The sequence below is a fragment of the Schistocerca serialis genome, chromosome 1 (genome assembly GCF_023864345.2).
Source record: "Schistocerca serialis cubense isolate TAMUIC-IGC-003099 chromosome 1, iqSchSeri2.2, whole genome shotgun sequence".
Lineage (NCBI taxonomy): Eukaryota > Metazoa > Arthropoda > Insecta > Orthoptera > Acrididae > Schistocerca > Schistocerca serialis.
In genome coordinates, this window is record NC_064638.1 from 238,488,246 (window position 1) to 238,513,512 (window position 25,267).

At 46.3% G+C, this 25,267-nt stretch overlaps 1 protein-coding gene across 1 annotated transcript in view; it reads right to left on the reverse strand.

The window, feature by feature from the left end:
* The window catches only part of LOC126462148 (uncharacterized), a 53,704-nt gene extending 29,095 nt beyond the window's left edge, over positions 1 to 24,609 (reverse strand). Inside the window, exons 1-4 of the mRNA XM_050096055.1 lie at positions 24,272 to 24,609; positions 21,264 to 21,432; positions 5,020 to 5,080; positions 4,802 to 4,974 (exon numbers count right to left, since the gene is read on the reverse strand). Of these exons, the coding sequence (XP_049952012.1) occupies positions 4,802 to 4,974; positions 5,020 to 5,080; positions 21,264 to 21,432; positions 24,272 to 24,609 (741 nt within the window). The remainder of the gene's footprint in view (positions 1 to 4,801; positions 4,975 to 5,019; positions 5,081 to 21,263; positions 21,433 to 24,271) is intronic.
* Between the last annotated feature and the right edge of the window lie 658 nt (positions 24,610 to 25,267).

A 25,267-nucleotide genomic window follows, 5' to 3' on the forward strand; every position in this document is an offset into this window, starting at 1 on the left:
CAGAAATTACGAAACCAAATGCGAATCTGTGCGACTCCTGTGAGCAGTTATTGTTATCGTGGAACACTGGCGCGCGGACTCAGCTACAGGTGAGAGTATAGATTTAGAAATGAGATAATGTGAACGAGCTGAGACTTCTTCGGACTGATTGTACTAGGATTTCACAACCAGATTGTAAACGGTAATAGATTTCCAGGAACAGGTACGAATGCTGGCTATTATGTAAGTTATTTGAAACCTTCCTATTTCTCCACTTGCCTGCCATATACATACATATATACAACCTTCGTTCAAGATTTTTGAACTAAATGTCTTTCCCTGTCATTCTTCTCCTCCATTCCATGTTGCCCTACTATTTTTCCTTCTTTTCCTTTACCTGCTATCGAAGTCTACTGCCCCATCATAAATTAACTTTGTGTCCCGTAACAATCTAAACAATTTCTCTTATCTTGGACTAAATCCTTTCAATCCCTTCATCACCTCTGGAGCTATTATGCACGTTAATTTCGTTGTTGACTTGGTATCAATCTTGACTATTATGATGTGTTCACTGTGCCGTTCATAGTAGCTTTCCCGTATTCCTATTTTCTGCTCCTTTATTACAACCGTTCCAGCATCACTCCTGTTTAATTTTATGCTGGTAACGCTGTATTGAGTTGAATAGAAGTCCTGTTCTTTGTGCCAAACTCCTTCATCAACAACCACAAAATCTAGCTTTAGCTATTCGTTTACACTGTCTTACCTACTTACCGGATTTAAGGAACTAAGGACCAAAACTTCGCCGAAAAAACTTTCAGAGGTTGTTCAGGGATACCTTCTGAATATTTTGGTATCAGGATCACAAGGAATATTGCGGCACTTTACAGAGTAATAATGTAATCATGATTAGTCATTTTGTTAACCCACCTATACTTGTTTATGGGAAAAGGTCTGTAGTATTTACTTGCCGAAACGTACAGCATAAAACACACGATTTCGTTTCTCGAAGGCGACTATGTACAGCTCACGTGTTCGCCGTCACTGTGGAACAACTCAACTTCGCGTCGCTGTGCCGCTCTTCCATTGTGTTCAATGGGTCCATACACGAGGTGGATATCGGCCAACTCTTCATTAGTAAATCTGTCCATTGTACTGTTAAGGCACGAATAGCACTGCCGGAAAACAAAACCCTACACTGAACAGAGCAGTACTGAATGCAAATATGAGAACAACGATTCATATACGGCATTATTGTTGTCAACAAAAGGTACCGTAAGCGAATTGAAACAAGACGCACAGAGCATTATCGACGACTTCTGCACTGACGTGCACTATGTCCAGTGACATACGGAAAGAAAGCTAATTGGAGGTCCGCCTCGGATCCGCGCGGTCAGCGTGGCGGATTCCTAACCGAAGGGGCGCTGGTTCTGTTCCTGGCTGGGTGCCGGCCGGTGTGGTCGTGCGGTTCTAGGCACTTCAGTCTGGAACCGCGCGACCGCTATGGTCGCAGGTTCGAATCCTGCCTCGGGCATGGATGTGTGTGATGTCCTTAGGTTAGTTAGGTTTAAGTAGTTCTAAGTTCTAGGGGACTGATGACCATAGATGTTAACTCCCATAGTGCTCAGAGCCATTTTTGTCCACGGATTACCACGATGTCACTGTCCAAATCATAACCAAATCCTGCCCATGTTTCACTATTGTGATGTAAACAGTGTGAAACAAGATACACCCGGTGAAATGACTTTCTTCCATCGCTCCATAGTCCACGCTTTACGACTTCTGCGCCACCTTTCCCTGTCATGGCCATTTGCGTCACTGATGTGTAGTTTTTGAATTCCAGTTCACCAGTCTTATTCCTCTTCAATGACCATCCGTCACGATCACTCAACACGCGCTTTCGTCCGCATTGTGACATATCAGATGATGGCTTTACGCTATCTCTTTACGGAGTATAAGACTTCGATACAGCGCCAAACATTTTCGTTACCTTAGTTAAAGAAGCATCCACCATACAGAGGACCTCCGCCCGCATTCCAATTCACTTAGAGACGAGATAATGCTCTCACAGCTATACAAAACATAGTCCTGACGACGACTGAAACTTGCTACGTATTGAGGACATTGTGCAGATGCTGTTCGTGGTCAAAATAGAGCAGTGCAACCAGCAGGCTTGACTAGCTCGTGCATTTACGTTAAAGAATGTTCTCGTTGTGTTTCCATATTTTTGTCCAAAACACACACGCACAGATATATATACTGAACAGCCAAAGAAACCGGTACACCTGCCTACTGGCGTAGGGCCCCCACGAGCACGCAGGAGTGCCGCAACACGATGTGTCATGGAGTCGACTAATGTCTGAGATAGTGCTGGAGGGAATTGAAACCATGAGTCCTGCAGGGATATCCAAAAATCCGTAAGAGTACGAGGAGGTGGAGATCTTTTCTGAACGGCATGTCGCAAGGCAGCCCAGATATGCTCAATTATGTTCATGTCTGGGGAGTCTGGTGGCCAGTGGAAGTTGTTAAACTCAGAAGAAGTTTCCTAAAGTCACTCAACAGGAAATAAGGACGTTTGCGGTTTCGAATTGTCCTGCTAGAATTCCCCAAGTCCGTCGGAAGCACAATGTACATAAATGGGTGCAGGTGATCAGACAGGATGCTTATGTACGTGTCACCTCTCAGAGTCGTAGTTAGACGTATCAGGGAACCCATATCGCTCCAACTGCACGCACCCCACACTATTACAGAGCCTCCACCAGTTTGAACGGTCCCCTTCTGACATTCAGGGTCCATGGATTCATGAGGTTGTCTCAACACCCGTGCATCCGCTCGATACAATTTGAAACGAGACTCCTCCGAATAGCTAACATATTTTCAGTCATCAACAGTCCAATGTCGGTGTTGACAGGTCCCAGCGAGGCGTAAAGCCTAGTGTCGTGCAGGCATTAACGGTACAAGCGTGGGCCTTCGACTCCGAAATCCGTACTTATGATTTTTCGTTGAAAGATTCGCAAGCTGACAGTTGCTGATCGCCCAATATTGAAATCTGCAGAAATTCGTCGAAGAGTTGCACTTCTGTCACGTTGACCGACTGTCTTCAGTCGTCATTGGTCCCGTTCTTGCAGGATTTTTTTCCGGTCGCAGCGATGTCAGACATCTGATATTTCATCAGACTCCTGATATTCACGGTACACTCGTGAAATGATCGTACGGGAAAATCCCCTCGTCTTCGCTGCTTCTGAGATGCTGTGCCCCATCGCTCTTGCGCCGACTGTAACACCACGTCCAACCCCACTTAAATCTTGATAACCTGCCATTGTAGCACCAGTAACCGATCTCACAACTGCGCCAGACACCCTTTGTCTTACACAGGAGTTGACAACCGCAGCGCCGTTTTCTGCCTGCTTATATATCTCTGTATTTGAATACACAAGTTATACCAGCTTCTTTGATGCTTCAGTGTGTATACGTTGCAGTAAAGATTGGAAGTTTTGTGTCCATATGTCCACACTTCAAAGCCCCAACTTCTGCCGAGGGACAGATACGTATTAATGGCATACTCTTGGTATTCGTACTTTGAGGTAGTAACCAACCTGAAAACACACTACTCCTAATAGGTGTAATTATTACTCTCGAAATGAGACAAATACTGACATGATGTAGTTCAAAACACTGACCTCACTCATCTGCATTTACACACCTAAAACTCGTCATAAATGATTCATTGTAGTATGTATAGATAAATTATATCCACAGTTACAGTAGTAAAGAAAAATATAGCCTTTATTTCTCTGTATTGAAGTTATCAATGGCTGAAAACAGTTGAATTTACAATTTTTGGAACATAAATTTCTTATCATTTCTCCAATAACATAAAATATCTAACAGTAAAGCGAAATTTTAATCTGATGTGGAATCATTTCTTCTGGATAAGAGTTTCTCTTCATCAGACATTTATTTATGTTGTCACTGGAAGTATGTGTGATGCAGAATAAAAATATATTTACTTCATTGTTACGTTTGTGCCTGAAACGCGATGTATGTACAGATACATACTACTGTAGTGTAGCGCTTGACACAGTCACGTCGATTAAATATTTGGGCGTAACATTGCAGAGCGATATTAAGTGGGACGAGCATGTAATGGCAGTTGCGGGGAAGGCGGATAGTCGTCTTCGGTTCATTGGTAGAATTTTGGGAAGATGTGGTTCATCTCTAAAGGAGACCGCTTATAAAACACTAATACGACCTATTCTTGAGTACTGCTCGAGCGTTTGGGATTCCTATCAGGTCGGATTGAGGGAGGACATAGAAGCAATTCAGAGGCGGGCTGCTAGATTTGTTACTGGTAGGTTTGATCATCACGCGAGTGTTACGGAAATGCTTCAGAAACTCGGGCGGGAGTCTCTGGAGGAAAGGAGGCGTTCTTTTAGTGAATCGCTACTGACGAAATTTAGAGAACCAGCATTTGCGGCTGACTACAGTACAATTTTACTGCCGCCAACTTATATTTCGCGGAAAGACCACAAAGATAAGATAAGAGAGATTAGGGCTCGTACAGAGGCATGTAGGCAGTCGTTTTTCCCTCGTTCTGTTTAGGAGTGGAACAGGGAGAGAAGATGCTAGTTGTGGAGGTACCCTCCGCCACGCACCGTATGGTGGATTGCGGATTATGTTTCTAGACGTAGATGTACTGCAGGTGGAGTACACGTCCATTCGAAGGCAACTATGTTTATGGTCTATGGAATATGTAAGTAACTAAGTACTGCTAAACGACACTAAGGACTCACACGCCCGGCCAGTGTGTAGCAATATGCAGTACCTTGGCTTGCACCCCGTCATTGACCCGGCCCACGGAGCCAGGTGGCACTGGGGGGCGACGGTTGAGCGCCATGCACAGGTAGAAGGCCTCGGTCTGGCCGTACCACTGTATCAGCGGCCGGCCCGTGCGCGCCTCGATCCAGGCGTGCGCCTCCGCCTTGAGCGCCGCCCCTGCTGTCACGCCCACGCGCAGCCGCTGCAGCGCAGACCGCAGCCGGCCCTCCGGAGCATGGCGCAGCAGCGACAGCCACTGGTTCGGCGGCATGAACATCACGGTGGGCTGCCGAAGAACACACTGACAGCACCTCTAACCTTCCTGTGACCCCTCACGCTACGCTAATGACCAAAGTAAGCCATTCCTGAATAGGACGTCAGAAACTTTACACAACAAGATTAAGCTTAATCGCAAGACATTTGGCACCTAACAGCATGGGAATATGTAACTTGAAAAGCTATTAACTTAACGAAATGATAATACGGCATTTTTCGCCAAGAGTCCTCTTCTGGGGATTTCAACCGACTGGTGCAAGTCTTTATTTGACGTGGCTTCGACGACTTGCGCGTCGATGATCATGAAAGTATGATCATCACAACAGAGACACACAAACACAAACATGCACACGCGCAGAGTCTCGAGTGATCAAAATCCCCAACCTGGCCGCGAATCGAACCCAGGACCCAGAATCAGCAAAGCTAACAAAAGACTTCGTGCTGCTCACTATGAAACGTGACGATACACATTTAAAAAGTATTAAAAGTAATTGAAAATAGTCTTGTACATACAACCCCAAAAAATTTATAGCGGAAATAATATCTCTAAGGGAACTGATTCGGTGAGAAATGAAATTTATGGCTCAGTTCTACTTATGGAAGGAGTCGGTTGATAGGCTACATCATAAGCCAACAATATACAATTAGGAAGTGCAAGGAGAGTTGTTAATACTTAGCTTCAGCACGTTCAGATGGATGTACTATCATGCTCAAATGTATGCGAGTGACCTAAATTTCTTTTCACCTCATCTGCATGCACCTATGCACCTCATTATCATAACTTTGCCGACCCGGGTGGCCGATCGGTTCTAGGCGCTGCAGTCTGGAACCGTGCGACCGCTACGGTCGCAGGTTCGAATCCTGCCTCGGGCATGGATGTGTGTGATGTCCTTAGGTTAGTTAGGTTTAAGTAGTTCTTTTTAGGGGACTGATGACCTCAGAAGTTAAGTCCCATAGTGCTCAGAGTCATTTGAACCATTTCACTACACCCGTCCTCCACGGACCTGATAGTCTGACCAACATATGACATCTCACAATAGCAAGAAATACGACAGACACCTGGCTTACGCAAATCCTGATAATCCTTAACGGAACCTAAGAGGACCTTAATCTTAAATGGCAGCTTGAAAACATATTTCATATAATATTACGGCAAAATAAGACCAGTCTTGTTAGAGATACTCCCAGCATATGGCAGAAAGGTCTTAGACTTTGCTGCCAACTCTATGTTATCGTCACTCACCCAGTGCACGGTTGGTCGATAGGGCAACGCATGCCTGATCAGCCTTTCACTACATCCATTCTGACGGAAGATGACCTCAAGGAGGATTAACTCAGGGACTGGAATGACGTGGGCCCTACGTGGGCCCTTTGAACCAAGCTACGTAGTATCCCTTCAGCGGAATCAACTATAAGCCTGTAGTCACCACTCACTGTGAGTAGGCTTACTACATACGGCATGTCCCGATGTACCATCAACCTCCCTCATCACCAACACATCAGGGAAGGGAAGACAGTCATCCTTTTTACCTCCATGGTGAAACGAATACTGGGATGACAGAGTCGGATATCCTAAAAAGTCATTCATATTTTTACTGCCATGAGGCCAAACAACAAAAACATCGTCTATACATCTGAAAAAAGCATGCAGGTTACAAAGCCATCGGCTCCAAGGCACGTCCCTCGAAGTCTTTTATAAATAAATGTACAACAATAAGTCACAACGTCCTCCCAGAAGACGAGCCTCTCGTCGAAATCGTGGGAGGCAGACAAAGTAGGGTATGACCTAAAGGAGTGAAATACAGTCGAGATTTCGAGTGCCGGAGGAGCGATATAGTAGCTATGAAGGTCCTTTAGGACCTCTGAAAAATGGAGGCTAACGGTACTGAGGTGAAGATAAATGGAAGAAGATAGCAGAGGCAGAAGAAAAATACTATATGTAGTAGTAAGTAAGAGGAGAGATTTGAGAGAGGATGCAACAATGACAGAAATGGGGATGATGTTAATAACATAGAGAAACTGAAAATAGCCTGGAAGCAGTACTTTGAGCATTTGTGAAATCCGAATGGACTTAAGAGATAAAAGGCTAAAGGAGGTAAAGTGAACTCTGGCTCGCGGGCGCGGGCCGGGTGGGGGGGGGGGGCGGGGGAGGGCAGAAAAGCATATGCTAACATGGAAAGAAATATGGTAATGAAACTGGACAAGACGAAAGGAGAAAAGGCATCAGGTATGGACGAATTACGTATCGAAATGGTGAAGGCAGCAGGGGAGGTTGCGAAACCGTGACTGTATCGTGCGATCGTGCGATGATGGTGATGTGGAAGAAGACGACTCAAGGAGATTGGAAGGGGGCAGTAATTGTCCCTATAATAGAGAAATGGAGTAGGAAAGATTATGAAAACTACAGGAAATTCACCCTTGTACTACACTGGGCCGAGGTATATGAAAAAATCCTGGAGCGCAGAATCCAAGCAAGCGTAAAATAATTGGGAGAGGATCAGCAAGGCTTCAGACCTGGGACGTCAACTGTTAACCACCACTATAAAAGAAGAGAGTGAAAAAAGAGAAAATAAAAAGTGTGTAGGACATACAAAGTACAAGTCAGTTATTTGAAAGTGGAAAATGAAAGAATGGATTGGATCCAGCAAACAAGTAGTGAGACATGGCGGTGCATTGTTACCTCTCTTCTTCATTGTGATCTTTGATGAGATAATGACTAAAGTGGCAGAAAAAACTGGAGAAGACGAGATGAAAGCAATGGTGTCCGCAGTAGACTTGACGATCTGGGGAAACAGGAAGAGGAGATTCAGGAACAGCTTGATGCTTTGAAAGAAGCTGTGCGACAGTATGGGTTGATATTTAATATAAACAAATGTAAGATCCTGGTTACAGCTAGAACGAAAGATAGACCAGCTAGCAGAGATGACTGAAGGTAAAAAATTGATGAAGGTGGAAGATAAGTATTCGGGAGTGTGAATAAGGAAAATGGAAGAAATGAGAAACAGGTCAATGAAAGTGGCAAACATGCAGCAGCATTCCTGCGAGGTGTTGAGAGCCATGTTTGGAACTAAGATGTCCCTCAAAAAGCAAGGATGATGATGATGATTTGGGTTCAGGGGGCGCTCGACATCTTGGTCATCAGCACCCTGACGAAAAGTCAACATGAAATCTCATGGGTGGGGTCGAAGGCTGTTCCCAGATGCGGAGCAGTTTATAATGTACAAAAGTCTGCCACCCTTCCCCACCAGTTTAGTGATGAGGCCTGACAGTTCACAAAATTTCACCATTCTGTTAACATTGGTACCGGTATCTGCGAGGATGGTGGGCAGATCTCCAGCGAGATCGCCGGCCGCCGTGGCCGAGCGGTTGTAGGTGCTTCAGTCCGGAACCACGCAACTCCTACGGTCGCAGGTTCGAATCCTGCCTCGGGCATGGATGTGTGTGATGTCCTTAGGTAAGTTAGTTTAACTAGTTCTAAGTTCTAGGGGACTGATGACCTCAGATGTCCATACTGCTCAGAGCCGTACGAACCATCCAGCGAGACCGAGGGCTGCTCTAATATCAGTATACAGGACACACGTAGCCAAAATATGCTGATCTGAAAGCGGCACACCTCAAACTTCACAGAATGGTGGTTCTTCCCCCCCCCCCCCCCCCCCAGAGGAGGAAGCCATGTGTGAAAGGGCTATGCCCGATGCGCAGTCTGGTAAGCAAAACCTCCTTCCAACGGCGAGGCTGACACGAAGTCCGCCAAGCTTTTGTGGTCGATTTGAGCGACCGCAGTTTGTTGTCTGACACCTGGAACCATTCGTTCTCCCACTGACACATGATACATCTATCAGAAAATGAGATAATGGCGTGCTGCTGGATGGAATATTGATGGACAGCTGCATCCCAACATGCTTCCTTGGCTTTGTCAGCCATGTCGTTACCCTGTATCCCAATGTAACCAGGTACCCAGCAAAAGATCACCTCCTTGCCACGGCGTTGGAGCTGCTGTAAGGAGTCATGGATGAGCTGAATTAGCGGGTCTACCGGATACATTTGGTGAAGTGCTTGCAGTGCAGAGTCGGAACAGACAAGAAAACTGGTATGGAGATGTCTGTGAACCATCTCCAGTGCCATCAGAATGTCATATAATTCCGCATCATAATTTGTAAATTGTTCTGGAAGACGCACTTTAAAAACCCTATCAGGGAAAACCACAGAACAACTGAGAGCATTCTCCTGCTGGGATCCATCTGTATAAATAACGATAAAAGTATGGTACATACTTAAAATAGTTGTAAAAACCATATCTGGAGTACACCTTTTCGTGTACTGTGTCAAGCTTAAAATCACTTTGGGCCTCTGAAGACACCAAGGCGGCAGTGTGTTCCATCCTTGGGTGTCTGTTTTCATGCCTGAGAGATCCAGATCCTTGAGACAGACCGTAGCACATATACCAAATGGCTAGGTCGCTTGAGGCCGATTCCTGAACAGTCGTTCGAAGGTGGATTGGTTCACTGAACTAAATGCCAATGACTGAGGTGACGCTGAGATTTTCAGCGTCTGATGAGACAAAAGGAAACGTCGCCGAATCCGGAGTGGTGGCTCACCAGCCTCTGCACACAGACTCTGAACTGGGCTGGTCCAAACTGCTCCAGTCGATATCCAAATGCCCTCATGGTGGACAGCATTTAACATCCGGAGGTAGGAAGGACGAGCCGATGCGTAGACCAGCTGCCATAGTCCAAGCGTGGTCGAACAAATGCCCTATAAAACTGCAGAAGCCGCGACCTGTCAGCTCCCGATGTTTTTCCGCCAAGGCATTTCAAAATGTTCAACAACCGGAATCCTTTTGTTCGTAGGTCTTTCAGATGTGGGAGCCATGTTAATTTCGAGTCAAATAACAAACACAAAAAGCGCACAGTGCTTCGAAAACGTAAAATTCGGTTCCCCATTGTAAGCTCTGGTTTGATAAAACTCCGACGAGCACGAGTAAACTGACACACAGTCTTCTCAGGTAAGAACCGAGAACCAGTTGTCTGGGCCCAGGTTTTGCAGCCTCCTAATGGTCAGCTGTAGCTGCCTCGTCGTCGTCTTAAGATCAGAGGAAGAGCAGAAGATTGCAAAGTCAACCACAAACAAAGAGTATTTGACAGGGCTCCTGACTGCAGAGGAAATGCCATTGATAGTGATGGCAAACAATGTGACACTGAGGACACTGCCTTGGGGCACACAATTCTCCTGAACAAAGCAACCAGACATGGCACCGCCAATGCGATAACGAAAACGCCTGTCCTCGAGAAATAATTGGATCAGAAGCGGCAGGCGCCCACACAGTTCCCATTCATAAAATTTTCGAAGGATGTTGTACCTCCAAGTAGTGTCATTTGTCTTTTCGATGTCAAAAAACACACAAACTAAATGGTTTCGGCGTAAGAAGGACTCATCGCCGTCTCCAATAGAATTAAGTTGTCAAGAGTTGTTTTTTGTGGGGTTTTAGGGCGCTCAACTACTATGGTCATTAGCGCCCAGTCACAAATGTAAGTGCACATATAATCTAGTAAAACTCAAGGGGGGAACACCAGAAAGTTCTTACAAAGACGCAGATAAAATAATTAAAAGAGTTAGATGTCTTTGGACAAGTCCGTCAAAGTAATAAAACGAAGAACACGAGCAGCTGCTCGAGTTGCATCAGCTAAAATTTTATATAGGATAGATGGCAGAGACAGGACAACACGAGATTGATTAAAACGGGTACACGACAATAAAACATGGCCAAAATGACCTCCTCTCACCGAGAGGGTCGGGAGGAGGTTGTCCAAGTTGTTGGGAACGGTTTTATGGCTCAGAGCTTATTTTCTTGAAGTGACGACCAAGTATCCCACCATAATGACACAAACCTCTTACAAACAACCCCATTAATGCCAGACGATGGGACACAAAGGGAGGCTGGCCGAGGCAGGAGGACTGCAGCATTGGCCGCAGCATTAGCAGCCTCATTTCCAGGCACTCCTACATGGCCTGGAACTCACATAAAGCTAACAGTAGAGCCATCAACAGCAAAATAATGGAGGGATTGCTGAATCCGTTGCACCAAGGGATGGACCGGATATGGAGCTCCAAGGCTCTGAAGAGCACTGAGTGAATCAGAGCAGAGTACATACGGAGAATGGCGGTGGCGGCGGACATACTGAATGGCCTGAGAGAGAGGAAAAAGCTCGCCCGTAAAGCTGGAACACTGGTCAAGGAGCTGGTATTTAAAGGTGACATCCCTGACGACATAGGCACAGCCGACACCATCGTCAGTTTTGGAGCCATCAGTGTAAATAAAGGTGTTACCGGCGAGTCGTGCACGAAGTTCGACAAACCGTGAGCAATACACTGCATCCAGAGTACCCTCTTTCGGGAGCGAGCTGAGGTCAAGATGAATGTGAACCGGAGCCTGGAGCCAAGATGTTGTCGGGCTCTCACCCTCTCTGAAGGTGGTAGGGAGGGCAAAATCCAATTGTCGAAGCAGGCGACGAAAGCGGACTCCAGGGGGCAGCAGGGCAGACACATACAACCCATACTGTCGGTCGAGAGAATCGTCGAAGAAGGACTGATAAGAGGGGTGGTCGAGCATTGACAACAGCCGGCAGGCATACCGACAAAGCAGTATGTCGCGCCGGTTGGTCAATGGTAATTCGGCAGCTTCAGCATAAAGACTCTCGACGGGACTGGTATAGAATGCTCCGGTCGCAAGACGTAACCCCCGATGATGGATGGAGTTGAGACAGCGTAAGAGAGATGGCTGAGCAGACGAGTAGACGAGGCTCCCATAATCCAGCTTTGAGCGGACAATGGACCGATATAAATGAAGCAGGACAGTGCGATCCTCTCCCCAAGATGAACCACTAAGAACACGAAAGACATTAAGGGAACGTGTACAATGGGTAGCCAAATAAGAGACATGCAGAGACCAACAAAGCTTCCTGTCCAGTGTGAGCCCTAAAAACTTCGTTGTCTCCACGAATGGGAGAACAACGGGACCGAGATGTAAGGATGGTGGAGGCAATGCTTTATATCGCCAAAAGTTGACACTCTTCTCTTCAGAGAACCAGAAGCCATTAGCCACACTCCATGAGTATAGGCTGTCAAGACAACACTGAAGGCAGCGCTCCAGGAGGCATGTTCTCTGGGCACTGCAGTAGATGGCGAAGTCATCGACGAAAAGAGAGCCGGAGACGTTAGGTGGAATGCAATCAATAATTGGATTTATCGCTATAGCAAAAAGAGCTACGCTCAAAACGGGGCCCTGAGGCACTCCGTTCTCCTGGAGGAAGACGCCGGACAATACGGAACCCACACATACCCCAAACTTTCGATCTGTTAAGAAACAATCAATAAAAAGGGGTAGGCGACCACGTAGACCCCACCTGTGTATAGTGCGGAGGACACCTCCTCTCCAGTAGGTATCGTAAGCCTTCTCCAAATCGAAGAACACAGCTACCGTTTGGTGCTTTCGCAAAAAGTTGTTCATGATGAATGTCGACAAGGTCACAAGGTGGTCAACAGCGGAGCGGCGTCGACGAAAGCCGCATTGAACATTGGTAAGCAGCCATCGAGATTCAATAATCCAAACCAACCTAGCGTTAACCATGCGCTCCATCACCTTACAGACACAGCTTGTAAGAGAAATGGGTCAGTAATTACAAGGAAGGTGTCTATCCTTCCCGGGTTTGGGTATGGGAACAACGACGCCTCACGCCAACGCATGGGGACCTGACCTTCGGTCCAGACGCGATTATAGGTACGAAGAAGAAAGCATTTGCCTGCCGGAGAAAGGTGTGTCAGCATCTGAACGTGAATGGGATCTGGCCCCGGAGCAGAGGACCGGGACAGTGCAAGTGCACGTTCGACTTCCCGCATGGTAAAGGGGGCATTATAATCTTCCAGATTCAGCGAGTGGAAGGAAGGTCGCCGAGCCTCTTCTGCCTCTTTTCTGGGAAGGAAGACAGGGTGGTAATGGGCGGAGCATTAAACCTCCGCGAAAAAGCGGCCGAAGGCGTTGGAGACATCCACAGGGTCCACAAGTACCTCATTACCAGAAGTCAGGCCAGGTATCAACGAGTGGGCCTTAATGCCCGACAGCCGGCTCAGGCCACCCCAGACGACAGAAGAGGGAGTAAAACTGTTAAATGAGCTTGTGAAAGAGGCCCAACAAGCTTTTTTGCTGTCTTTGATGACTCGACGACATTGCGCTCGGAGTCGTTTGTAATGAATACAATTCGCCAGCGTAGGATGGCGGCGAAAGGTGCGTAAAGCACGTCGTCGTGCACAGATAGCGTCTCTGCAAGCCTCATTCCACCAGGGGACTGAAACGCGACTTGAAGGAGAGGTAGTATGAGGAATGGAACGTTCGGCCGCATTGATGATAACAACAGTGGGGTATTCGACCTGACTGTCACAGCTGAGAAAATCTTGGTCCGGGAAGGTCGCCAGGGAGGAGTAAAGTCCCCAGTCAGCTTTCGGAATGTTCCAGCTCGAGGGACATAGGGATGGAGTGTGGTGCAGGAGACGAACGACACAGGGGAAATGGTCGCTCGAAGAGGTGTCAGAAAGGACATACACTCGGACCGATGGGCAAGAGTGGTAGAACAGATCGAGAGGTCCAAGTGGGAGTAGGTATGTGTAGAGTCCGAGAGGAAAGTTGGGGCGCCAGTATTGAGGCAGACAAGATTGAGATGATTGAAAACATCCACCAAGAGGAAGCCTCTCTGACAGGATGCAGGAGAACCCCAAAGCGGATGATGGGCATTGAAGTCGCCAAATAATAAAAGCGACGGAGGAAGCTGAGCAATCAGGGGCATCATGTCAGCCCGACTAACTGCGGATGATGATGGAGTGTAGACAGTACAAACAGAAAAAGTAAAGGCAGAAAGAGTAATACAGACAGCTATTGCTTGGAGTGGGGTGGTCAATAGGATGGGATGGTAATAGACATCGTCCCGAACGAGCAACATGACCCCACCATGAGATGGAATACCATCCACAGGAGTTAGGTCAGATCGCTCGGAGGTATAGTAGGTAAAGGCAATACGGTCAGTTGGGCGTAACTTCATTTCCTGGAGAGCAATGATGAGCAGACAGTGCAGGCGGAGGAGCAGTTATAATTCCTCCCAATTAGATCGAATACCTCTTATGTTCCAATGTAACAGAGCCATTGTGAATCAGAGAAAGGGGGAATGAAACGGGTGAAGAGCTGGTCATCTCGACAGCTGTGGATGGCCAGGTTTCGAGGGAACATCGCTACAACTGTCGGGAGGCGGATCCTGTTCCATCGAGTCGTCGCCAGCTGCAGCCACATTCCTCAGTTGCGCAGGAGGGGCAGCATCGTTCGCCAGCGACAGGCCAGCTGAGCGCCTCGCAGCAGAGCGTCCCGGCGAATCTGAGAACGGCCAGGAGCAGCGACTGTCGGATGGAGCATCAGACGAGGCGCGCCGGGGTGGAGAGGGGGATAAAGGGATAGTGGGCTGTGGGGGCTGGACCCGAAGAAAGTCCTCACACTTGGGGTCCTTTTTTGAACGCCGGACGTTGGTAGCTGGGGTCCATAACGTTTCCCCGATGAACGCCTGAGAAGAGGATCGCTTCTCAGGCGGCGGCGGAGGAGGAGGAGGAGGAGGAGGAGGAGGAGGAGGGAGGGTGGCCCCTGGGGCAGAGGGGGCAGGGGCCGCGAGGGAGGAGGATGTGGAAAAGCAAACAACATTGTCAACATCACTGGATGATACGTGAGGCAGTCAAAAGATCTAGGCGAGTGGAGGCCAGGACAATTGACACACCGAGATGGTGGTGTGCATGTATGTCCCTCACGAAGAGGACATCCACAATCGCCACAAAGGGGCTCAGCTTCAAACCGTGGCGACATGTGCCCGAAGCGCAAACATCGAAAGCATCGCATAGGAGGCAGGACGTAAGGTCGCACGTCGCACCAGTAGCACATCACCTTTACCTTCTCCAGGAGAACATCCCCCTCGAAGGCGAGGAGAAAGGCCCCAGTGTCGACGCGATGATCTTTGTGGCTGCGCTGCACTCGCCGTACGAAATGCACGCCACGGCACTCCAGGTTGGCCCTGAGCTCCTCATCAGATTGCAGCAGGAGGTCCCAATGGAAAATAATCCCCTGCGTCCTATTGAGCGCCAGATGTGGGACAATGGACACTGGGATGTCCCCTAGTCGAACGCATGCCTGGAGCGCCGCCGACTGTGTAGCGGAGGTGGTCATTATGAGAATGGACCCCGAATGCGTTTCACTAAGAGCCTCAATTTCTCCAAAGATATCCTTGATATGCTGTACAAAGAACATGGGCTTGGAGGTGGCGAACGTCCCCCCATCGGTCCGAGAACAGACTAAATAGTGGGGGAAGTATTTCGCCCCAAGCCGGCTGGCCTGTCCATCCTCCCAGGGAGTGGCCAAGGGGAGGAAGGCAGAAGTACCATAACCAGAGGCAGAGACAGAGACAGAACCTTTCCTCTTAGAAGACGTGGCCACAGAGTGACCTGATGCATGTTGACGTTTCATCTGCGAAACGTTCGCCCCGATACCACCCACTCCGACCAGAGGCTCTCCCCATGGGCGCAACCCAGCCTCAGCAAGGGCCACCTGTCAGGATGACCGTTGCTGGGAGTCCTGATGCCCCAGGTAGACGGGCATCTACTCTTTACGTAGGGAGGTATTGGCAGTACGATCCCTGTGTTGTCAGGGGGCTGCAACCTAGAGGGTAAATGACGACCGCACCACAATGGGCTGGCTACCGTGCTGGATTTCAGGTGCTATGGAAAGTCCATCATGATTGTAGGTACAGATGGGGACGCACTATGGGCATAACTTGTGCATCCCATCAGGTGTTTAGGCCCAAATTGATGAACAGTGGGTGCAGTTAGGCGCTGTCACGATGATGAGTGCCAAGGTCTTAGTGCACTGAGCACCGGTGATACAACACGTAAGGTGTCCTTCCCCAAAAGGCTCGTACTTCTGTGGAATTTTGAAAAACGGAGGTCAAACCCCAATGGGGACCATCACATTGAAGGCCGAAATGGTTAAAACTCCTTTTTGTCGCCTCTTACGACAGGCAGGAATACCTCAGGCCTATTCTTACCCCGGACCTGCAGGAGGGGGGGGGGGGGGGAGGTTGTCAAGAGTGGAACAGTAGCGCCTGAAACCGCTCTGGGAGCGGCTTAGGTGACCTCTTCGGGACTCGATCAGCCAGACGAGGCGGTGGTTGACCATGTGTTCAATAGTCTTGCCCACACAGCTGGTAAGGGCCACACTCCGATAACTGTTGGGGGCGCTACGGACCTTGCCTCGTTGCCAGAATGGAATTAATATTGCCTCTTTCCAGGTCATGGGGTACTGTTCATCAAAGCAGATCTGATTGAAACAAGAGACGAGTTGACTTTTCGCTTCATGGCACAGATGACAAAACATGATATAATGGATCTCATCAGGTCCTGCAGCAGTGTCCCTGGCTGCACATAAAGCTGATTCCTGTTCCCACATGGAGAATGGAAGGTTGTAGACTTCCTCATTACGCGAGAAGAAATTGAGCTTCCTCAGCTCTGCAGTCCAACGGAATACCTGAACTTGTCTGGATGACTTAGTAACAGTAAAGAAGTGTTCAGCTAAAATGCGAGTCATGTTTTCTGGCGTGTCCACCAAGACCACATTATTTGACAAGGCCAAAAGAGGATGTGGAATACCCTTGCCTGAAATCCGTCTCATTGATTCCCAAACGTGCACAATGGAAGTGGACCGAATTATGGAAGTCGTGAATTCCCTCCAGGAAGTCCTCTTTCGTTCTTTGATCACTCGTCTGGCATGTGCTCTCACAGACCTGCAGGCATAAAGATTGTCTGTAGTTGTCGGCCGAAGTGGCCAAGCGGTTCTAGGCGCTACAGTCTGGAACCGCGCGACCGATACGGTCGCAGTTTCGAATCCTGCCTCGGGCATGGATGTGTGTGATGTGTGTGATGTCCTTAGGTTAGTTAGGTTTAAGTAGTTCTAAGTTCTAGGGGACTGATGACCTCAGAAGTTAAGTCCCATAGAGCTCAGAGCCATTTGAACCTTTGTCTGTAGTTGGACACTGTATGAAGTTCTGCAGAGCTGTCGGTCTGGCCCTGATTGCCAATCGACAGTCGTCATTCCACCAAGGTACAGGCCGTCGTCTGAGGTGGTTACTAGACCTGGGGATGGACCCTGCGGCAGCCCTTTGGATCTCATAAGTGATATGGGCCACCGCCTCCTGCGCACAATCTTTTCTTTCAAAAATAGCCCGTCGACTGTACTGCAACCAATTTGCCGTTTGTATCAGACACCTGTGTGGTCTCCTACTGGCCACCATTCTAGGCGGCAGACGAATCCACACTGGGAAGTGGTCACTGGAATGCAAATCTGAAGTCTCTTCTCAATGAAACGAGTCTGCAGTAGCTGGGGAACAATAATAAAGATCAATAGTTGAAAAACACGCTGTAGCTGTGGAAAAGTGGTTCATCTGACCCGCGTTCAGAAGGCAGATATTCTCAGAATGGAGCAAGTAGTAGCCGAGCCCCACGGCACACTGTGGGCACTGAAGTTCCCCACGAGGAGGCGTGGGATTGCGTGGAAGAGGTCTGCCAGTGCTTCCGTATCCAAAGAGTCATTGGGGGAAGTACAAAGAACATATTGTGATAGTAAATGGTGCGAGAACTTGCACAGCAATTGCTTGCATGGTCGTGGTAAGAGGGACAGGAGAGGAGTGGCATCCGTCGTCAAGGAAAATAGTCACACCTTCTTTAGCCCTGTATCCAGTAGCATCGTCCTTCCTGTATGTGAGGTAGCCCCGTAATGCAGGAATATCTGTGACTGTAAGCTGCGTCTCTTGTAAGCAGACACAGAAATGTTTATCCTGGACCAGCAGCTGCAGTTTTTCCAAATGTGAGCGATATTCATTCAAATTCCACTGCAACACAAAAGTCCCTATGGAAGCCATTGGTTAGCGATGGTGGTTCTTTTATTTCTCCCTCGGCGGCGGTGATTTACCGGGGAGGTAAGGGGGAACGTTAGCCGTTTCCGTGCAATCTGGAAGTCCGTATCCTCAAGAGCATAGTTGCCATCAGAAAGTGAGAGAGCTCGTCGATCTGACGATTTACTTACCGCTTTCTTGGCCTTAGAACTACTTTTCTAAGGACGATTTTCTTTACTGACAGGAGGAGGCGGCTGCTTGGGTTGCGGGGATGGCTTAGTTGGCTTCTGTTGTTGGGGAGTGGTATGTGGCTTAGGTGGTAAGCCTACTGTTGGGGGCTTCCGAACGACGTCAGTTGCAAGTGAAGCGTTTCCCCCACAGGTAGATCGACAGGTGAATGTGCTCGTACTGGAATCTGTGGTCCGAGTTTGTGTGGAGGCATCACACTTAGCTATTGGTGTCCTAAGGGTTGATGCAAAAGAAGTAGCAACCGGTGGTTGTATGGCTTTATAAGCCTTTTTAACTTCACCGTAGGGTATGCGTATCTTTACTTTCAACTCTAGAATTTTCTTTTCCTCGTTGTAAACCCCACACTTTCTGCTCCACACCGGATGATCCCCATAGCAGTTTACACATTACGGGGGAGTTTACAAGAAGTGCCTCACTCGTGAGCGGAGTCTCCACAATTGCCACATATAGCCTTCCCGTTACATCCCATAGTGGTATGGCCAAATCTTTGACATTTATAGCAACGCATGGGATTAGGCACAAACGGGCGAACCTTAAGGCGGATATAGCCTGCAAGGATATGTTCCGGTAATTTCGGAGTACTAAACGTTAGAATAAACGTTGCCGATATTTTCAATTTTCCATTGACTCTCCTCATATAATTCTCCACCTCCGTGACGTCCATATTCTTCCACTCTTCCCGTAACTCCTCGGGGTCCACCTCCATTATATCGGAGCAGGTAACCACGCCCTTACTATAATTAAGGGTGTTATGCAATTCAGCCGAGATTGGATAGTCACCTAAGGCCATACATCCCAGAAGCTTAGATATTTGGTTGGAATCAGCAGTTTCAACTAAAAGCGTTCCATTACGAAGTCGTTTGACACTTTTCAGAGACCCAGCAATACCTTCCAGTGCCTTGTGAATATAGAAAAGGGATAACTTCTCAAAGCTTCCCCCCTTTCGCTTGACTAAAATGAAAGTGTTATGGCACACCAATGCCCTGTTACTATTATTCTAAGGCTTCTATACGGGAGGACTGACTAACCGAGCTCTCTTTGAGGAGTGGGTGTAGGTGATGTCTGACGGTACACCCATTCCATCAGGAGAAGCAGTTTCATGAGACAGTTCTATAGGGATCCCACGAGATGCTAGGGAAACAACCGTCGACCCAGGCAGAGCCTTGCATGCCTGAGGAAGCCTGATACAACTGGGGGGGGGGGGGGGGGGGGGGCGGCAGGTGCCCCAGAGTTTGCCCGCTAAAGACTTTTTTACCTAAACAGCCATTCACCTCCTCAGCATGTAGCACACCTTGAGGTTGAGGGGTGTTTTACAGAGGTTTGTACCTTCCTCGCGGTCCAGGCGGTGAAACCAAGACCCCCGTTCTACGAAACACACAACATTCCACCGCTGCCTCCTACGGTGGTCCTTGAAGTATGACCAGAGCTTACGGTGACAGAGGACTAGTGGCGCTTAGCAGTCCCCAGCTCAGGAACCCCGGGGTCGCTAAGCCTTTACTCAGCAAACGAATGCTGAGCCCTTGAGGGGGAAAAGCAAGGAAGCAGTATATAGAAGTTGCTACATCCATTATTACCTATGCATCTGAAACATGAGTAATAAAGAAAAGAGATATAAGTAGATTACAGGAATGTGAAATGAAGTTCTTCAGAAATGGGATAGGAGGAACAAGGGAAGGCAGAACAAAGAATGAAAAAGTGAAGAAAATAGTGAAAAAAGTTCTCTTAGAGCAGGATGGGCACTTAAAGAGAATGTAAAACAAGAGGATTCCCAAGAAGATACGCGAAATGAGAATGCGAAGGAAACGAGAAAGAGACGATTAAGCCATTGATGACTAAAAGGTGTGGAGGAGTGTGTGAAAAATCTGACGAGGACTTGAACAGAGTGTACACAGAAAGACAGTGGCAAAACAGGACTAGATGGCGAAGCTTATGTGTTAAACAGGGTATTCTACAGGGTAATTGTAATTAAAGTTAAACTCTCAAACCGATGTAGAAATAACAGCACTGGTTAGAATGACGCCAAATTGCAACGGATTATATCGGAGAAAGAGGGAAAACGTTTGGTAGAAGGAAAAAATAGTGTGAAAATTGATCAATAGATGACGCTGTAAGTGTCAGAATACGTAAATGAAAACACCTTTCATGTGCACTACCCATTGAAGTTGGTATAAACACTCCGGGTACACGACTTTTCCTTCTTTCGCGTCTGCGACGTTCGCCGTGACTGTCTCATTGCAGGATGGCGCTCTGCTTGTAAAGCTGTATTACAAGAATGATAACTGTGCACACGTCGCTCTGCAGAAGTTCCGGGCACTGAAGGGTTTGGACAAAGGCGTTGGTCCGATGACTGTTGTGGCTCTGGAGAAAATGATTCGGAAATTCGAAAAGACGGGTTCTATTGGTGTGCAACCTGGTAGAGGGAGGAAACGAATTGATTCGAAGTCAGAGGAAGCAGTGGCCACAGAAATACAGGAGGAGACGAGTGGTGGTGTGCAAACGTCTAGTGCACGGAGAATTTCCCGAACATTCGACATACCCGAGAGCACGGTACCTAAAATCCTACGAAGCATCCTCCTCTGCTATCCATTCAAAATTACCAACCTACACGAGTAGAGACACCATTTGTTTATATTTCATTCAAGCCTCAACAGCATATTTCCTGCTGATCTGTTTTGTTGCATAGTAAGAGTCCATGGGCATTGTACGTAAGCGTTCCCAAAGTAGCACACCTGCTTGCAAAATGACAGGTAATGTACAAATGAATGGATTGCTTTCTTTTTGGAAACGATTTCTACCGGACGCTGAGCTAGACTGGTGTGAAATCTACTGTAGGACTTGAAATAAAACGAAAATAAAAGGGAACAGTCATATTTTATTTAGATCATCTAGGAGAGTGAAAAGGTGACTGTGATTGTCTTACGTATTACGTGTTAGTAAGCGTACTAGAACCTGCTACTGTTTCGTTCATTGGTGGCTAACCTCGGATCTCTCGATGTGGTCCAGTACAGTTTGAGGACTGAATTCGGGCGTCACGGTGAATTTCATCCCGGTGTCGATACTCCAGAGCGTGAACAGCGTTCCAGTAATCCAGGAGAATCCGGTTGTGGACAACAAGATGTCGCCGTCTCCGAACAGTGCATCGCTTCGCCTGAAATCACAGACGACGACTGCTAAGTGCCGAATTGAGCTACTTCAACTCTTTCCAACTGCTGCAATATAAAAATTTCGTTTTCGGTCTTTGTGAAAGTTATTACCTGTAAAGCAAACATAAAAAAGATGTAAATATATTATATCAAAGGACAGCAGCCTTCTATTTACCATCTCACTGAAGATAATAATACTAAATGAAATTCACATGAGCCATTATCGATTTCGAAACATCAGTCCATAATATTCAGATCTGTTGAACAGATACTGTAGTGCAGATATCTCTAGCCATAAAGTAAGTGAAACAAATTAAGATGAAAACTAATACCATTATAGTGAGACATTTTACAAGAAATTTCAACTCACATGAGAGTAAATAATGGTTACGAAATGCGATGGGTTACCAACCTTCGATTATCTGGGTCACTGCACGTGGAGGCACATTGCACCCATTTCAACTTATCAGACAACATTGTATCTGACGTCATTGATTGTATCCAGTTTGAATGGATCTGAACCACTTTACTAGCAGCTAAACTAGTCTCATGTCTTGAGTCCCATACTCAATAAATACAGAATATCTACATTATATATTCCATTACATTATACTGCTTTTTAAATACAAGATTCGTCTGAGGAATTCAGTGAATGGCCTGATATCTGGATTTACGAAAAGTTTAAACATTTCAAGGCATATGCACTTGCACAGGCATGTAAAAGGAAGGACAGGTATATGCACTTGTAGAGGCATATCAAGAAGACCAAACCACCATGTAAGACGTGAAGCAAGATTTTGTGCTTCATATAGTCGTATGTAGTGAGTGCAAATCGTTATAGTACTCTTATGGTACGAGCGAAACATTTTGTATGGAAGTAGAAGTTTTAGCATGGGCTTACTTTGTAACAAATGCTAATAGAGGAAAAAATTGACAACTATAACCAGTTACAAACGATTTTATGAAAATTGTCCGACGCATTTTAAGGTTTCAAAATCTACTTTGCACTACAACTGGTCTACGTTTGCACCTGTGTTGGTGATCATCTGACTGACATTATTGTCTTATTTTGTTTGGAAGTTGATGTTTTAGCATTGGCCCACTTTGCAACAAATGTTATTAGAGGAAAAAAATTTACATCTGTAACCAGTTACAAACGATTTTATGAAAACTGTTCGACATATTTTAAGGTTTCAAAATCCACCTTGAAGTACAACTGGTCTAGATTTGCATCTGTGTTGGCGATCATCTGAGTGATATTACTGTGTATTACGACAGAACACTGTTGTTTATCGTTAACTGCACCAAGATAAACAAAAATCACACTTACAACTTCCATTCTTTCGCAATATTTCGGAAAATATTTTATAATAATTGTGAAAAAAGACGTCTCACTCGCAGGTGAATTTGGTATAAGTTTATGGAACAGAAGCTATAACGAAAAAAAAGCCAACAGTTAGTATTATGAGTAGAAAGCAAAATGATAATGATTTACCACGTAAGATGAACCATCAACAAACTTAATGAAAAAGTATGTAATGCAGTTGTGACATATAATGATGTAAAATTACCGAATGTTTGTGAGATTAGATTTTAATTGTGGTTAACTGCTATAAAATTGTCAAAAAATATGATCAGCATAAGATCTGTTAACAGTTTGTGCAGCCTAAGCACATTGGACAGTATATTCCGATTTCAATAACACGTAATCAGAGATCCATCCTCAGCGCAAACCACAGCACTAGGACGAGACGTGATGCTGGAACTTGACTTATAGAAGAATTCACGAGAACCGGGTTCAAACCCCTGTCTAATACGGACTTGGGCTTGATTTGATCTCGTTAAATCACTTGAGACAGATTTCAAAATGAGAACTTCTAACATTGCAGCGCGTCAGCAATCGTGAATAATTAAATGATTGTAAAGAATCCAAATGTTCAAAATGTTCAAATGTGTGTGAAATCTTATGGGACTTAACTGCTAAAGTCATCAGTCCCTAAGCTTACACACTACTTAACCTAAAGTATACTAAGGACAAACACACTCACTCATGCCCGAGGGACGACTCGAACCTCTGCCGGGACCAGCCGCTCAGTCCATGACTGCGGCGCCCTAGACTGCTCGGCTAATCCCGCGCGGCATAAAGAATCCACCTCGATTGCAAATAGAAACCGGAGGTTGACCTAGGTTTCGTCACGGATAACCACGCCTTCTTCGGAACACACTAAAACTACAAACTGCCTAAAGAGGCATGGTCCATTGCAATCGAGGCGGATTCCTTATAATCATTAAATTTCAAAACGGGTCCCTTGAAAAGCACACCACTGATTATTTGCCCCATCCTTCCTCAGAACGAGCTTAGGGCTTACATCTGATGTCTTCACCGTCGATGGGTCGTTTCATTTGAATTTTCCTTACTATTTAAGAGTAGCGCACTTAACCATCACTTCATCACTGAATGTTTGCACAGGTGTTGTGTCAAATTTCGGTAGACATCCAAACATCTCGTAATACCTTGACCAGTCTGGGAAGAAATATTCACTAAGAGTTTACAACAATTTTAAGGATGTTGTAAAATTGTTCTTCTGGAACAGGTAAATTAAGATATTTTGCTTTTATGTTTAGTTTTCTTTGGCTTGTGATAAAATTTAGCGAACTATTTGGACTCACAAATCTATCTTATAATTAGAATAACAGAATAAATTAAAATAGTGTCTTTAAATTAATTATGATACCTAGCTTAATTACTCTACTTCATTTCACCACTGTAGTATTGACAGAACTGTGTGACAAGTTTACTAAGACCACTATCAAGTTTTAAAACGCTAAATACATTCGCCTTACGCTAGTAAGCGCATCGATAAGGCCAGGGTGCGGCGAGGTATCGGGATGATCTTGGGGTGTCCCGTGGTACCAGAACTGAGGAGAGCGACGGCGGGGGCCGTGTTGTCCGCCCGCAGCTCCTGGGCGCTCCGCATCAGCAGCTGCTGAGCGTCAGCTACCGACTCAGCAGACCCCAGCACCTGCAGCGGGCAGTCTGCCGGTTTGGCATCCAATGCGGACTCGGCGGACTCTGGTTGGCACAGCACTGCTGCGGGCTTCAGCTCGTGTAGCACTCGGCGCAGGCTATCTGCAGTGACAAAATGACCACCATGCTTTTTATTTCCACAAACCTGCATCATCACTTTACACAGCTCCATGCATTTACAAGACCAGGGTTTTTATAACTTAACCTGACCCAAATAACCATGTGTGGTTTTAACACACCCATCTAAAAAATGTGAGGAAACCGTAAAACCTAAAAATACTAAATTAAGAAAATTTAATTAACCTACAAAATGTTGCCTACACAAATTAAAAAGCGACGTCATATTTATTGATGCCAACAAAATTGTTTATTTTATTAATATTATGCTTTAACTTTTCTTGAGATGTAAGAAATTTAGTTAGATACCATTTGCAGTTCGTGAAAAAAAGAAACTTTGTAATGTTATGTGAGCCTTACTGCCCTTTTCTTAACTAATTTGTGCCTAATTTTATTCTGGGAAGCTCAGAAATGTATGTAAATACCAATTGAAGCGCAGTTGGACAGCAAGAAACTCTTTAGCGCGCAATCCCCGCAACGATAGTAGTTGTGAATCTTTGAGTATGGACTCTAAAAGAAATTCGTTTATTAAAAAAAAAAAAAAAAAGAGGACTGTTAATCTGTATTTTGTGGAAAGAGGACGTGTTGTTACGCCGTGGCTAAGACCGTATTGTTACATGTAATGACAATTGCTGTTGTAGTGATAAAACTGAGTAAAATATGTGTAAGAGTTGCCAAACATTTATGTATACAAA